Genomic DNA, 16942 nt, shown 5'->3' with positions numbered 1-16942 from the left:
GCTGCGGTGAAACAGAAACGGATTCGAGGAAGAAATACAGGAGCCCTAGGTTTGTGTCTAAGCTCTATCACATCCTGCCTTTGAGCAAGCCACTACTCTTCTTGGGCCTCGACTTCCTCATCTGTGCAATGGATGCCTCTTACCCTAACTACCTCCCGGACTGTGGAGGAAATGGGTGGTTGTGGATGTGGAAGTTTGTGAGCTGCAGACTCAAGTCCATCCACCCAAGTGCATGTGTGTGTATGCGTGGGGGGGGGGGCTGTCACAATCTCTTCGAAAAAAAGCCCCTCTGAAAGTGTCCACTTGGCTCAGGCTGACGGGGATTGGTAACTTCAATGCCAAGCCAGGGCCTTAGGAAGTTGGAGACACAAACTGACCATAGTATCCTGGGGCTGGGACAGGAGTTGCACCTGAGAAGGGGTCAAGATGTTCCTGAAACCATGGGTGCCTAGAAGGATTGACACCCAGGGCCTGTGACACCTGGAGATAGCTGAATGTGTGTCACTGACCCATGTGGATAGGGTGCGATTGTTATGCTAACATGCACAGGCTGTGTGTTTCTGTGTTCCCACAGCTGCACCGCTGGACTCTTAAGCAGCCCTGGTCTCTGCAGTCACTCCCTCTTTCTTTTTCCCAACATTCAACACACCTCTCCTGAGAAGCAGGAACAAGGATTAAAAAAAGGGAAATGAGAGGAATGCTAAGGAGGCTGGAAATTAAGAAAGCAGAAAGAAGATATTAAAAAGCAAGAAGATACTGGGACCAGAGCATTGTAGAAGTCATCACAAAAAAACGTTTATTACAGAGTCTTCCAGACTCTGTGCTAAGTACTTTATGAATACTGAGTCGTTTCACCATCACAGCCGTTCTATGAGAGATAGTGCCTTAAAAACAAACAAACAAACAAACAAACCCATTGGCATCAAGTCGATTCCTACTCATAATGACCCTACAGGTCAGAGTAGAACTGCCCCATAGAGTTTCCAAGAAGCACCTGGTGGATTTGAACTGCTGACCTTTTTGTTAACCACTATGCCACTTTCAGATATGGAAACAATGAAGCACAGAGAGGTTAAGTGACTTTCCCAAGGTCAAACAACTAGTTAAGTGGCAGAACTGAAGTAGTCTGGCTCTCTCCCTTCTCTCTGCTTGAACAATTGTTCTGTATTTCCTGTACTAGAATTTAGTCCTGACTGTGTGATCCTGAGCAAGTCTTTTCCTCTTAAACCTCAGTTTCTGCAGCTTCAACAAAAAGAAGGGCTGAGAGAACTAGACATTTTCTTAGGTCACTTTCTAGTTAAGTGAAAGATGAGAAAGTGAAGGTGAAAATATTGAGATAAATAGAAGGAGATTTGAAGGTATATTACAGAAGGCACATAGTGGATGCAGAGCTCGGGCCTGGGTCATCTCAGCCTGAGGAGCTGTCGGGAAAGGAGGAGGCTGGCAACAAAGGATTCATCACTAAGAACTTTCAGAAAGAAGCTGGAACCACCAGCTCGTGGATAAAACAAAATTGAGGCAACTCTGCAGCCTCCCTGCCCAGAGGTCAAGGGTATGTTTTTATGTGGGTGCGTGAGTCTGTGGCAACACCTCTGTTCCCTCCACCCTCAACTTCAGCCACAGGACATCAGAAGTAAGGCTCAAGGTCAGGTGTATATATATCTGTGCACAACAAGCAAGTTGGTGGACCCATTGGGAGAAGTCCAGGAAGCAGCAATGGTAATGATGTTGTCCATGCCCAGCTCAGGGGATCTCCCTCTTCTCTCCAGCAGGCTTGGAAAGGCCAGAATGACAGGACAGGCTGCTTGTCCAGTGGCTTCCTCGGGTTTCCTTATCCTGTACCTTAAGATACTATCTTCTTACCTGGTTCCCCTCCTTCTACTCTGACCACTTCTCGGTCTTCTTTTCTGTCTCGTTTTTTTTTTTTCACCCACATTTTTTGTCAGTTATTCATTCTCAGAGTTTCAAGCTTCTGTCTTTGTTTCCAACCTATCTTCTTCATGAGTGAGTTCATCCCCTCTCAAGATTTTAATGACTAATATCTGTTATTATCTCCCAAACTTCTTATTTCCCACCTGTATCTCTCACTGGGGCCCTGGTGGTGCAGTGGTTAAGAGCTCACTGCTGAACAAAAGGTTGGCAATTCAAATTCACCAGCCACTCCTTGGAAACCCAATGGTGCAGTTCTACTCTGTCCTATAGGATTGCTATGATTTGGAATCTTTATGAGTTAGAATCAACTCGATGGCAGTGGGTTGGGTTTTTCTTTTTTTGCTTGTTTGGTTTTTTTTTGTATTAATCTCTCACTAGCGATCTAGACCCATAGATGCAACTGGCTGCTGGATATTTTATCCAGACATCTCATTGCAGGCATCTGAAACTTCCCAAGTCCAAAACTGAACTCCGCATTTCCACCGCCATCACCAGCCCCCAACTTGCTTCTCCTCCTGTGTTCTATCGTTCAGTAAATGGTACCACCATCCTTCAAGTTAAAAATTTGCCATTTATCCCAGACTCTTACCTTTCGTTCACCCCCATAAACCAATTCTCATGGAGTGTTGTCATTTCTAACCCCTAAACAACTCTCCTCACCCTCTGCCATCCCCTTAAGCTACTATACTCTTTCCATAGATCAGTAGTTCTCAAAGTATGGTCCCTGGACCAGCAACATCAATATCTGGGAACTTGTTAAAAGTGCCAATTCTTGGGCCCCATTCCAGGCCTGCTTAGTCAGAAACTCTGAAGGTGGGGCCTGGCAGTCTGTGTTTTAATAAGCCCTTCAGGTGACTCAGAAGTACTCTGAAGTTTGAGAATCACTGTCTAGACCGTTGGAACTCATAAAACAAACCCATTGCTATTACATGGATTCCAGCTCATGGTGACCCCATGTATTACAGAGTAGAAGCACTCCATAGGGTTTCCTTGGTTGTAATCTTTATGAGAAGAGCCCTGGTGGTGCAGTGGGTAAGTGCTAGGCTGCTAACCGAAAGGTTGACAGTTCGAAATCACCAGCCGCTCTGAGGAAGAAAGATGTGGCAGTCTGCTTCTGTAAAGATTTAAAGGCTTGGAAACCCTACGGGGCATTTCTACTCTGTCCTATAGGGTCACTATGAGTTGGAATTGACTCGACAACAATGGGTTGGGTTGGGTTTAATCTTTTTGAAAGCAGATTGCCAGGCTGTTCTTCTGTAGTGCTGCTAGGTGGGTTCGAATTGCTGACATTAAGGTTAGTAAAAAAAAAAAAAAAAAGTTAGTAGTTGAGTGCAAATCATTTTGTGCCACCTAGAAACCTTTAGACCATTGCATCAACTCCTTAACTGGTCTGCCTTCATTTATGTCTCTTCCAGTCCAAATCCAATTCCACTCAGCAGCAAGAATGACTGGACTGTGTTGCTTCCCTACTGAAAACTCTCCTGGGCTTCCCCATGGCCCATTTACAGGAAAAATGTTCAAATGCTCTGATACAACATTCTAGGCCCTTCACAACTGAAGCTAACTTTCCTTCTTTGTCTCATCAACTACTTCACAAATAGCAAATTAAAGAAAAGACAGAAAATGTGTCCAGCACTGTGCTTGGCTCATGGCAGGTGTTCAAGAAAGACTTATTAAATAAATGATGGATGAGTTGATGAGTTTTTGATCCTTTAGCCTATTGAGGCCTCCATGTGAACATGATCCTGGGGTAGACACAGAGTCCAGGTATAACTGGGGGAGGTTATCTGATGAATCCCTGGGTGGTACAAATGGTTAATGTGCTCGGCTGCTAACCGAGAGGTTGGTGGTTCAAGTTTACCCAGAGGCACCTTGGAAGAAAGGGCTGGCGGTCTATTCCGAAAATTTGCCATTGAAAACCCTGTGAAACACAGTTCTACTCTGAGACACGTGGGGTTGCCATGAGTGGGGGACTGACTTGATGGCAGCTAACAACAATAATGCTCTGATGAGTGAGTGATTTTGTTTCTAGCTACTAGGGAGAGGACTGTTCTTCATGGTCTGCAGCTGCTCTCGGGGTTCCCTCAAACTTCAGGATCTCATGGCTGCAGACTCTGGTCCCCTTCTCTTTCAGAATCAAGGTACTCCTCACTTTTGAGGCATGGGGATGGGAATTGCTGGTCACCTTTTCTTCGGGACACGTGCACACAGAGATATACATACAGACACCCTGGGGTTCACAATAGGCACAGACACCCATATGTCCATATGGGAGCACAAGACATATGTTGACCCACTGGCACATACTTACACATACAGGGACTCTCAGTTGGCACACTTGGCATGTTGTTCTTCTCCCAGGCTCACCTCTTTCCCTCTCTTCTCAACAAGTGAGTTTGCCTCCCTGAGGGACTGAATTACTGGGCAGAGGGCTGTGGGGATCATGGTCTCAAGGAACATCTAGCTGAACTGGCATAACATTGTTTATAAAGAAAATATTCTATAGTCTACTTTAGTGAGTAGCGTCTGGGGTCTTAAAAGCTTGCGAGTGGCCGTCTAAGATACTCCACTGGTCTCATGCCTTCGGGAGCAAGGGAGAATGAAGAAAACCAAAGACACAAGGAAAGGATTAGTCCAAAGGATTAATGGACCACAACTACCATGGCCTCCACCAGACTGAGTCCAGTACAACTAGATGGTGCCTGGCTAACACCACTAACTGCTCTGACAGGAATCATAATAGAGGGTCCTGGACAGAAGTGGAGAAAAATGTAGAACAAAATTCTAACTCACAAAAAAAGACCAGACTTACTGGCCTGACAGAGATTGGAGAAACCCCGAGAGTATGGCCCCTGGATATCCTTTTAGCTCAGTAATGAAGTCACTCCTGAGGTTCACCCTTTAGCCAAAGAGTAGACAGAGGCCCATGAAACAAAAGAGACTAAAGGGGCACACGAGCCCAGGGTCAAGGACTAGAAGGCTAGAGGGGACAGGAAAGCTGGTAGTAGGGAACCCAAGATCGAGAAGGGAGAGTGTCGATGTGGTAACCAGTATCACAAAGCAACATGTGTACTAGTTGTTTAATGAGAAGCTAGTTTGTTCTGTAAACCTTCGTCTAAAGTATAATAAAAAAAAAAAGTGAATTTGCATTTGGATTTTTGTTAAGAAAAAATTCAATTAACACAGCTACCTACCTCTTCCCAGGCTTTGACAACCTCCAGCTCTGAACCTGGCTTAGTGTTTTTAGAGCAAGGGAAATCTGGCACAAGGAAATGCTGAGGCGCCACCTCGTGGATAAATCTCACAACTGCAGCTCAGGGACACTTTTTCCCTCTCAGGTGAATCACCAGGACAAGCTTGGTCCTACCAAGTTAGCCTACACTCTGTTCCCATTCTGGAGTCCAGGGCTCTCTGACTATCCCTTATCAAAGTATAGAGCTCAGTCGGCCTTGTATTAAGTGACTTTCCGCAGGGTTTGGCTCCTCCGCTGCATGAGGAGAGCACCTTGGGAGCAGGGACCGTGGTTGTCACTTGCTTTGGGGCATCCCTTTCTCTTTTCTTCAGTTGATCTCAGTCACTCCCATGACCTCAAGGACACTCTATACTGACAATTCCTAAATCTGTCATTCACCCAGACCTCTTTCCGAGCTCCAGACCACAGCAACCAACTGCCCCCTTGGATGTTCCACAAACAGCACAAATTCAGCATTTATGAAATTGAGCTTGTATTTCCCACAAACCCATTTCTCTTCCAGTGTTCCCCAGGGCAGTGAATAACCTTATTATCCACACGCTGAGCCAGGTCAGGAATCTGGAAGTTGTTCTTGGCTCTCCCTTTTCCTTCATCCCCTTTCACTTCCAATTAATCAATCACCAAGTCCTGTTAACTACCGTAATTCCTCTGAGTCGCACAAATGGTTTATGCTCGACTACTAATCTAGAGGTTGGCGGTTTGAACCCACCCAGTAGCACTGAAGAAGAAAGGCCTGGTAATCTGCTTCTGTAGCAATTACAGCCAAGAAAACTCTATGGAGTTCAGTTGTTCTCTGTAACACACGGGGTCACTATGAGTTGGAATTGACTTAACAGCAATGGGTTACCTGTACTTCTCCATCCCCACTGTCACTGTCTTAGCTCAGATGTCATCACCTGCCTCTGAGCTCCCTGCCTGAAGTTGTCCATCTTGCAGCCAAAGTCATCTTTCTAAGGGATGCAAACCAGATCACATTCAATCTGCTCAAAAAGCTGCAGTCTGATCCTTCAGCATGATCCTACATCTGGGCTTAGCAAGGCACACCTGGATTCCTGTAATTTGGTCTGTGTCTACCGGCCCAACCTTATCTGCTGCCACTCCCCACTTCACGCTAGAAATAATGAACTACTTGCAGCTGCCAAATTTGCATGCCTTTATACCTACAGTTCCTCTACCTGGCATGACCCTCCTCACCCTTCAGGTCTCAGAGCAAATACTTCCTCTGAGTTTTCCCCAGGCTCATTCAGCCAGGCTGAGGCTCTTGTCCTCCAGCTCCACTTTGTACTGACTTCCATATTTACATCTTCCCGGGCCATCTGTTATCTGTCTCCCTTCTAGGTTTTAGCTGCTTGAGGGCAGAGTCTGACTTTTCTTATTTGCCCCAGAGAATCCACACTAAGAACAGGGCTTTCAGTGTAGCCAGTAAATGAATGACTGTTCCCCTGTCTGCCTATGCATAGCCATCACAGGTTGGCATGTATGATGTGCTGAGCAAACGCTTGTGGCTTTAAGAGCCTAGGTGGAGAAGGCAGTCTGCAGAAGGTGGGCCTGAGACTGCTCTGGCTCCCCGACAGCATTGGCTCAGACCTGGCGAGGCAGTGGGTGCTTGGCTCCTGTCTTCTGCCAAAAGTCTAAGGCTCTTCCCCTTCTCACTTGGCATAGAAGAGAGGTGAACAGTTGGTAGTCCATAAGCCACTTATAGATGTTTTGTTACAACAGTAGTGATTTTTTAAAGTAGTTGCCAACAATTAAAAATCAGGTTTCATGGAAAAATTAGGATTTCTGACTTTAAATACTGGGGGATCTGACAGTGCTGGGCCCACACTCCCTCTTGGCAACGACCTGTTGATGCCGAGGTGCAGCCACTACTTTCGGACATGGAGCAACAGATCCTCCACCAGGCCTGGCCCTGGAAATCTGAGTGTGTGAACCTGCTGCACCAGTGATGAGCCTGGGCTCATCAGTCAATGGCCGGCTTGGGGTCCTGGCCCAGGCACTCACTAGCTGCAACACTTCGAGCAAATCACTTATTGCCTTTGTGTCTTCATCTGTAAAATCGGGATAGCTGGTCCTTCTTCATAAGATTCTTGTGAGGGAAGAATGAGGTAACACCTGTGAAGCGTGCTTAGCAGAATGTGTGCAACAAGTGGGAGCTGTGAGCTGGTGGCATCTGGGAGAGACAAGGCATAGGACAGACCACGCAGGAGCCACCTTGTCACCAATGAACATTTATTGAGTGTCCACGTGTGCACAGCTTTGAACTTGGCGATCACTGAACGCACTGGGGGAAGGGAGGGTGGGTGAGCCAGGGATCATAAGGTAATCCCTGCTGGAGCCGCCAGTCGCGTCTCTGCAGAGAGGCCATAGCAGGGGTGGGAGTTAAAGCCAGGCACTGCGGTGGCGATGGGGTGCAACCACTGGGGAAACATGCAGATTCTGGGGAAGTGTCCCTCCTGTTCCTGGCTCCAGCCAGGCCAGATGGCACCAGGGGACAGGGATCAGATGCTTAGGCATCCAAGCAGGGATAAGGAGAGGCAAAATAAATAATCCCCCAACCTCCATTGTCACTCTGCTGCAACATGACACAATAGCCTGGAGACCAGGGCCCAAGGACTCCTGGGTCTCCTCAAGGAAGCTCAGGTGGAAGAAGGGTTCCCACCCCCCACCAGGCCTGTCTGCCTCCAGTTTCCCTGGAGGGATGGGGGCAGTTCAGACCCTGGGTCACCAAAGTTGATAGGAAGAATTGTGATGTCAATGGCCTGAGCCTGCTCTCTACCCAAGGGTCCAAGGGTAAGAGCCAAAGGGCTAATTTAAAGGACGTGGACCTGGGGGGCCAGAGGGGGCACCACAGCCTAGGGGAGCCCACGCCCTGGCCGGCAGGGCACATGGGCTGAGGCCGTCAGCTCCTGCCAGCCCTGTCCCTCCCTCCTGTGGGGGAGCCAGACATTGGGCACAATGACACCTAGTGCCCCCTCCCTGGGGGCTGCTCCAAACTTCCCCAGCTTGGGGGGACAACCACATTGGTTTCCAAGCCAATCCCTGCCCCTGTGAGCGCCCAGGGGGCGGGATGCAGGTCCTTACACTTGAGGGGCAGGCACCATGCCCTTGCCCTCAGAAAAGCCAGAAAGCTGGGGGGGTTTTTTGGGGGGGAGCTTAGGGAGGGGGAATTCAGTTTGGGGGCTTCAGGGAAGATGCCTCCTTCCTCCTTCCCTTGGTGCCACCCCCGGGTCTGTCCCCAGTGGACACCCCTCAGGGCTCTGACAGGCACTGCTCCAGGGCGGCCATGCGATAGTGGCTGGCCGTCTCCTCACCCGCTTGCAGCCGCATAGCCTCCCGGCACAGCCGATTGGCCCGGGCCAGCTCCACCAGGACACCCTGATAGGCGGCCACCATCTCAGGCTTGACAGAGTTGGGGCTAACACTGGCCAGCAGCTGCAGCAGCTCCTGTGGCCAGCGGGAGCGCAGGGCGGCAGGGGCCAGCCAGGGCAGCAGGGGCACACAGCCTGTGAAGGCCTGCATGCCCAGGAACCAGAGCTCCTGCAGGTCAGCCCAGATGCCCTCATAGTCAGGGGACAGGGCCAGCACTGCCTGGTCTGAGCCAGGTGAGGCCCGTGCCACGTGGGACTGTGAAAGGAAGAGGATGGCAGCTGCGAAGAAGCCTCTGGATGCTGGTGTCCCCTGAAGAGCTGGAAGGCAAGGAGAGTGTGGGGCCATAAACTGGTGGGCAAGCTGCTTTGTGAGACCCCACCTTTCCTTTCCTCTGTAGTTACACTTGGGGAGCTGAAGGCTTTCTGTTCAGAGGCAGCAGAGCCTGGAGTCAGACTGCCTGGGTTCAAACCCCACCTTTGACATTTTCTGTGTGACCCTGGGAAATTTATTTAACTTCTCTGGGTCTCAGTTTCTTCATTTGTAAAAACAGGACAATAGTGCTAATCTAAGAAGCCCTGGTGATCCAATTGTGAAAAGCTTGGTTGTTAACTGAAAGGTCGGTGTTTTGAAGCCACCAACGCTCCACAGGAGAAAGATGTGGCAGTCTGCTTCTGTAAAGATTTCAGCCTAGGAAACCCTATGGGGCAGTTCTATTCTGTCCTACAGGGTTGCTACGGGTCAGAACTGACTTGATGGCACCCAACAGCAACAAAATCTCAGTACACTCAGCCTCCAAGACCTCTAAGGCACAGAAGGCGGGAGAATCCTCCAGTTGTCCTCATGGTGACCACAGCAGCTGCTCGGCCTAAGTGGCTGAGGAGGTTGCCCCCATTTGATTCTTGGGCCAGAAGGGGGAGCCAGCAGGGAACGTGAGCTGATGAGATGGCTTTTGCTTACCTGCCAGGCGGGAGTGCGCCCCCACACTGCAGAAGCTCTCCAGGAGACTATTAGTCTAACTTGGTGGCATTTGTGGGGGAGGCCAGAACTGGGGGGTGGACATAGTGGGTCTACTCAGGAGCCATGGAGGTTTAACCTGGGACTGTGGGAATTTGGGGGGCTTCTGGTCAACTGGGACATGCTCCCCTTCCCACTGCTGGATGCCCTGCTGTGATCCCCATACAGGGAATGAAGAGGCAGCTGAGGGTACATTACACCCTGTTCCCAGACATCTGCTCAGCTTCTACAACCTGACAGATGGGGCACAGGGAACAGGCGGGGACAGAGGGACCCAAGCAGACACCCACGGCCAAAGTGGGAGACACAGAGGACTGGCAGGGGCTGGAGGGGCTGCCCCTCCCCATGTACTCTGCCTGAGTTGGGCAGAATTGGGGAGAAGGTGTGCACAGAGGAACACTGAGGGCTGATGCCTGCCACTGAGGGAGGTGAAGTACTGAGCAGAGAAAAACTTCAATGGAAGTGAGTCAGGTTTCTGACTCAAGGCCTGGGTGGGGGGCGGCCCCACCCTGAAAACACTGGATTCACGTTCCTGGGGCTGCTGGGAGTTCTAGGGGCCTATGCCTGCACCTCGGAGCAGGCCTGTACTTAACACCCACCAGACCTTGCCTTTAAAGTCTTCAAGAGGAAAGAACGTTGAAATTTTGGAAAGAAGGGTGGGGGTGGGGGATGACGAGTGTACTTCAGAAATTTTCTCTTGGTTGGAAAATTCTGCAAAACCATTTTCTGACAATGGTGACTTAGACCTAGAACAGACGATGTCCACCCAGGTCTTCTGCCCCCACCCATTAGGACTGGGTCCCCAGGACCTTACTTGGAGAGGTACTAAGGAGCCGGGCCATGAGGAGGCCCAGGGTGGCCACATTGGCGGCCAGCAGCAGCCTCCCCTGTTGCTGCACGAGCGCAGGCAGCGACGTCATCAGGGTGTTCATGAGAGATGTGAAGCAGGCGTCACGCCTGGGGAAGGAAGGGAGGGAAGCATGGGGAGAGGCGGGGGTTAGTAGAGCCACATTTGCCCTTTGGAAAACCTGGGATCCTAAGCCTCCAGCTTCGCTGGGCTAGGTTTTGGCAAGAAATTAGGCAGCAGGGTGAAGGGTTAACCCTGGGTCCCAAAATGGCATGTGGTGAATAAAGGCTGGGTTAGGGCTAGAGCAGGCAGACATGCCAGAGAGAACTCCTGGGGCTTCCAGGTATGCCAAATCCTTGTGCAGGGCTGGCATGTGTCTACTATATAAGACCCTTTCCGTCTAACGCTAACAGAAAACCATGGGCACAGGGAAGCAAAACAAGAGGCTGAGGTCTGAGGCAAGTTTGAGCAGCCCCCTCTGTCTTCTCCCAGCTCCCACCGCCAGCTCCTCCCGAGTCCCTCACTTGATCAGCCCTGGCGCGGTGACCACGAGGTTGAGAAAGATATGGCAGCAGGTCTGCAGGCTGATCTCCACGCTGTCAGGCAGCACTGAGGTGTCGTGGCCAGGGGATGTGAGTTCCCACTGCTGCAGAAAATACTTGCACAGGAGTGAGGGGGCCCCCTCCTTGATCAGGATCTCCCGGGGCCCATCTTCCACTGTCAGGTGGCACCAGCCAGGTAGAAGGAGTCTGGGGGTGTGGAAGGGACAGACGTATGTGGGGTTGGAAGAGATGAAGGCACAAGGATTCCCTTTCTGGGGACAACCCATCTAAGAGAAATGGAAGTTGGGGAGAAGGACACATCCTTAGAGGGACCACAGAAAAAGCACAAGCTTTGGAGTTACTTAGGCCTAGGACCAAACTTGGGCCCTGCCACCTAATGTAGCTTTGAGCAAGTTACTTTACCTCTTTAAGCCTCTTTAAAATGGGGATAGGCCTCATGCCACAGATATGCTTTGGTAAAGGGAAGAGCAAAATGCCCGGCACATAGTAGGTGCCCAATAAATGTGCGTTCTCTTTTTATACGGAAATTTGGGGTTGGCAAGTGATATTTGGCAGCCCAGGAGTCCCAGGAGAACAGGTCTCCTTGAACAGAAACAATCCGATAAGAAATCTCATGCCCCAGTCAGGAGTCTGATATAGCCCAGTTTGGGGAAGGGGTCCTTGTGTTATACTTTTCTCAGAACAAGGTCTAGGTGGACAGACTATGACTGCAAACTCACCGGAGAGCATCCCCTGGCCAGGTGGACCCTGGGGTGGTGGGGGAGATGGCCAGGTTGGCCACCTGCTGGGAGAGGTCATTGGTCTCTTCCACCTCCTCGTAGAGGCTCTTGGCATAGCGGACAAGGAAGGGCAGCAGCTGGCAGACCTCCTTGCGCAGGGATGAGGTCTCCTCAGCCAGCCAGGCGCCCAGGATCCGCACCGAGGCAAACACAAAGGGCTCCTTCTGCTTCTCCGGCCCCACCTGTTGCCACAGGACCCCCCGGAGATAATGTAGGACCAGAGGCCCTCCCCTGTTTGGCTAGCCTGTTGGCCACCCCAGAAATAACACAACTAGGAGGGAGTTCTAGCCTATACGCTCTTCAGAGGCAGGCACCAAGCCTTGTTCTGCCCTATGTACCCAGCACCTAACACATGGCAGAGGCATATCCAACAGGGGCCTGTCCTGGGGCATATACTCAGTGCAAGTCTGCGGAGTGAGCTGGACCTCAGACGAAACGCCCCATGCTCACTGGGACTCAAATCACATCCTAATCCCCCCTACGCCCCACCTCTGCTTCATCTCAAGGCTAGAAGGAAACTCCTAAGTCCAAAGCTCAGGAAACACTCCTCTATAGCAGCTCTGACATGGGGTGGGAGGACAGGTCCCTGGCTACCATGTTAACACCCCCAATGGTGGGAGTGATGGGAGATGTTCCTTCTCGGGCTAAATTAGAAAAGACAATGAGAGCTTGGCATGGCTTGTGGGCTACATGGACACAAGTTCAGTGGCTATAGCAGTCCAGTCAAGTGACCAAAGTGAAGACTGAACCCCTGTGGGACAGGAAGGCTGGACACTCGGACAAGGAGGAAGGAGGTAACTACAGAGGGGGTCAAATAGAGTCAGCTGAACCTCTACAGAGGCCAGAAACCAGGCAGCCTTGCTCTCTTTTCCTGTACCATTATCAGTTTGTATGCGTGCGTATATAAAACAATGTTACACACGTATATAAAACAAAGTTACAGATGGAACAGAACAGACTGCTTCAATTTTGTGTGTGTTTTGGGGAGAGGTGTTCCTTGTATAGTGTGTGTCGGGAGGAGGGCTGTTGTGTGGGTGGGAGGTTACTGTGTTGTGTGTGTGTACTGTGAGGTGAGTGCGCATATGGTGTGTGGTATGGTGCTTGTGTGGAGGCTCCGGGAGAAGGGAGGGAGTGGAGGAAGGCCTGGCCACACACTACTCCCTGGAGTGCCTGCCGCAGTATCAGCCTGTGTGGACAAGCATCTTTCCTATTTCCCATCACACCAAGGGGCAGGAGCTTTACTTGCCCCTTCCCCTTGCCTTCTGCCTCCTGCATTGGCTCCCTCTACCCCAGTATCCCTCTATGGGCTGCAACACCCTTACCTGCTGCAGGTAGTGAATAACAGCCCCAATGGCCTCCTTCATGACGCTCACGAGCTGCACCTTCTGGGGCTCCTTAAGCAGGGACTGCTCACAGCGGGTGCACTCCTGGATGCCCAACTCCATAAGGGCATAGCAGGCGGTCACTACATCCTCTTTCACCTCTGAGCTTGTCTCCTCCAGTGCCAGCCGTACCTCCACGCACGCCAGGTTCACCAGCAGGGCCAGGAACTTGCTCCCAGAGCTGCCTGCCGGGATCCAGTCAGAGCCGCAGGCGTGTGCCAGGCGGGCTGCCAGCTTCAGAGCAGGATTGCGCTGCCAGGAGCTCAGCTTGCTACCCAGGATGCGTGCCAGCCCGGCCTGCAGATCCCGGAGGCATTCAGGGGGCACGGTTGTTGGGGGCAGAAAGAGGGGCAGCAGCTGGCAGAGCTCAAACTTGCTGGCATCCTCGGCTTTCTGGAAATCTTCACTGAGGCCTCGCAACACGGCCAGCAGGTCGGGCTCTGCCTCCTTCCAGCACTGGGTCTCGGCAGCGGCCAGCAGCCCCACCAGCAGTGCCAGGGCCTGGTCAAAACCATAGCCATGCCCCAGGTATGCCTGACAGAGGGCAGACACGGTGCCACCAGCAATGAGGTGCCGGGGCCCGCGGGCTGTGCCCGCCACAGCCGTCAGGCACTGGTAGGTGTCATCAATCATGGAGCGGCGGGCAGCATCGTCAGGGTCCCCCCGGGCTGTGAGGAAGGTGCTAAGGATGGGGATCTTGTTCAGGACCTGGGGATGGGCGGCCAGCTCAGGGTCACTGCAGAAGCATGCCAGCAGGGCAACACCCAGGGCCCGCAGAACGTGGTCAGGGCAGCCATCTGGTGCCTCCTTGGTGGTCAGGAGGCGATTGGGGAAGGTAAAGCCGACGGCATCAAAGATCCGCCGACGAGTTTTCGCATCAATGTCACCTGCTTTGACTGCCTTGGTCACCTATGGGGGGGATGTACTGTCAGCAGGATGAAAAAAGAGGCAACCAAGACTGTCCCTTCCCCGCACCCTGGGACATTGCGGACTAGCAAGATTAGGTTGTGCAATGGGACTCACTCTGGGTCAGGAAGCCTCCCAGAGATCATCTCATCCTTCCTTCTCCCCAGAAGCGGAGAGGTGTGGCCTCTGGGATCCCTCTCCTCTAAGATCACCTCAGAGCAAGGAAAGTCCAGTCTTCCTCGACCATTCATTCTGACATCTTACCACCTGGTCAGTCGGGAGGGTCTTTCTGATGCCTAACCTAGATGCCCACAACCTGACTTGGAAAACACTCAGAACTCAGCACTTAAAATTCCCCCAGGATTTAGGGTCCTCCCTAATTGCTCTCTCCAAAGAAGTCTCTGATCCATTCCCGCCACCTTCTCAGGGGAAATGGCTCCTGTGTCTCGCTGCTCCGCTGTCAAAACATTTTCCCTTAAATTTCACCTAAACACCTCCTCTGCTGCAGTGTGAGCCCTTGACTCGGGAACCTTCTCCCTGTTGCCATGGCAAACAAGCAGCGGCTGTTCTCCCTCCTCCCTTTACCCCCCACACACCAGCTCCCCCCCCCTCCGCCCTCCCAGCACTGCAGCTCCTGCTCTGCTGTCCCCAGCTTGGGTTGCTCCAACAAGGCTAAGCCCCAAACCAGCTCCCTTATCCTCAACCTACCTATTGCCACCCTGGTCATCCATTAGGGCCCCTCCCCAGTCACTTCTAGTCCTGCTACTCTCTCCACCCCGAGAGCACCCATCCCCAGCCCTCAAGTACTTTGCACTAGTTACTACCTGCTGCTGTTACCCTATGAGTCAGCTCCCATCTGCTCTGGGACGCCCCAGAGCAGCCAGGCAGCCTCCTCAAAGGCCCCAGGGGCCACAAACCTTCTTCACCTCCATTCTCCTCTTTGCCCCCATTCTCAGATGAGCAAATAAGAGTCCAAAGGAAGGGGTCTTGGGCCTCTTTGGTGTCTCCGGGGTCCCAGCACCACCTATATATCCTTGGGGACTTATTGACCTCATTCCTAGGAAGCCTAACCACCCAGCCCTTCCCACCTCCCAATTTTCAGCCAGTTCCTTACTAGCAGCAGGGCTGCAAACTGCTCACTGTCATTCTTGGCCTCACGGAGGGCTCCCAGGTAGCGCTCCAGGGTGGGGTTTCGGCTCTCTGCCTGGTTCAGAGCTGGCTCACAATCCGAGGCCATGGTGCCCGCCTTGCCCAACTGTGAACACAAGAGGGACTGAGCATCCCTCTGCAGATGAGGGGCGGGGGTGGGGGCGGGAGTGGTGGATGGGGGGAAGGATTAGCACAGAGGGAGGGGAAAGCCAGAGGAGGTGGGGTACTCAGGACTGACCTCCCTCAGGGCAGCCTTTTTAAGGAGCTGGACCTGAAAATCCTTAGGTATGAGGAAGGGACCCTGGTCCAAGGTCACCTCCAGAAAGCGGGAAAGGACCATGCATCCTGCTGCTCAGCTGGACAGCTCTCCTCACCAGTCTCTTAGGGTGGGAGGGGACTGGCCCAACTGCTCAGCTGCCCCCTGGCACCAGAAGCTCAGTTTTATCTCCCTCCATCAAGGCACACATGGAAGGTGTGGTAAGGACAGACAGCGAGGAATGGAGACATACAGGGGTGAAGTTCGATTATCCGGGTTCAGGGTAACAAGGGGGAACAGGGCATCATAGGCTGCCTTTCCCCTCTCTTCTTCAGAGAACGCAGGGGATAATTTTCAGCAGAAGTGAGCAGACACGGTGCAGACCAGGGAAGGCTTGGAGGCCCCTCTGGGGACCCCACCCCTCTAGCCAGGGCTCACAGACGCCCCCGCAGGCTCCTTGCCTCCTTTCCTCTCCCTCCCTCGGGCAGAGGCTGCAGCAGCAGCAGAAGCAGCAGAATTAACCCCTTGGCTCCCTCTCCTCACCCTCCCGGCCCTGCTACCAGCCTGTGGATACTGGCATAGGCTGGAGAAGCAAGAAGGGGTCCCGGGTAGCTCCCAGGACAACGGAGAATCCAAAAGCCGGATAATCGAAGAGGGGCTGCTGGGATGGGGAGATGAGAAGGGGAGGAGGGTTCCTGGCGGTCACCACCTGTCCCGCCGCAGCCAGGTCACAACACGACATTGATGAAGTCACGACAGAGCGGCGATGAGATCACACTTCACGATGGCGCGGTGATGTCACGGAGAGATCACGGCAAAATCACGACATGGGACAGCCCCCAAAGATGACAGGGCAAATTAAAAAATTATATAGATATATATTGAAAAAGGCTGTGACAAAATGGAGTCTCGACAGGGCACGATGATGTCGCGATATGGCGCGATGGAGTCGCGATAGGGTCCCCGGGGTGTGTCGCATCGATCAGCGCCCGCTTGGAGAGGTCCTAGCTGGGATGCAGGGGAGGGCCTGAAAGGGGCTGAGCTCACCAGGCTGCTGCCCGGAGCGGCGAAGTCTTCTCCGAGCGCGATGCTCCGAGAGCCTGGGGCCGATACTGGGGCCGTTGCTCACGCCGTGTTGCCCACTCCGGGCTCCGGGCTGCCGCAGCTCCACCCCCACCCCCGCATCGCTCTCGACCAATCCGCAGCGACTTCACTTCGGGCTTTGGCCAATAGCGCGCCTGGGCGCTAAGCCGTAGCGGGTGCTGCCGTTGTCGCCATCTTGCTTGTGGGTATTCCCCGATTCCGGGACCTCGGGCTCCTGCGGGGTAAACAAAGTGCAGACTGCCTCTGGAGAGCCAGAGGCTAAAGGTTAGGGGTCCAGATTCCTTCGCATGGGCGTAGTTCTATCCTCCCAGCAGTGCCCCTCCTCCCCTTCGGGCTCCCGGCTTGAATTACGCTTCCGGGGGAAGGCGGCCTTGGTTAGCTTGGAAGA

At 52.5% G+C, this 16942-nt stretch overlaps 1 protein-coding gene across 3 annotated transcripts; it reads right to left on the bottom strand.

Annotated features, from left to right (window-relative positions):
* Positions 1-7407: 7407 nt before the first annotated feature.
* On the bottom strand, positions 7408-16942 carry NCDN (neurochondrin). Of its 3 annotated transcripts, XM_049878727.1 has the most exons (8): positions 16498-16942; positions 16160-16227; positions 15160-15300; positions 13080-14048; positions 11698-11939; positions 10940-11164; positions 10383-10525; positions 7408-8871 (listed from the first exon to the last, which is right to left on the bottom strand). In XM_049878727.1, exons 2-8 carry the CDS (start codon positions 16190-16192, stop codon positions 8435-8437), a joined length of 2190 nt encoding a protein of 729 aa, XP_049734684.1. In that variant the 5' UTR covers positions 16193-16227; positions 16498-16942; the 3' UTR covers positions 7408-8434. The 3 variants fall into 3 exon arrangements, with proteins under 3 accessions (XP_049734684.1, XP_049734683.1, XP_049734685.1); XM_049878726.1 differs by having other exon boundaries at positions 16160-16942; XM_049878728.1 differs by lacking the exon at positions 16160-16227.

The sequence above is a fragment of the Elephas maximus genome, chromosome 3, assembly GCF_024166365.1.
Source record: "Elephas maximus indicus isolate mEleMax1 chromosome 3, mEleMax1 primary haplotype, whole genome shotgun sequence".
NCBI classification, from domain to species: Eukaryota; Metazoa; Chordata; class Mammalia; order Proboscidea; family Elephantidae; genus Elephas; species Elephas maximus.
This window is presented reverse-complemented; position numbering and strand designations above follow the sequence as displayed.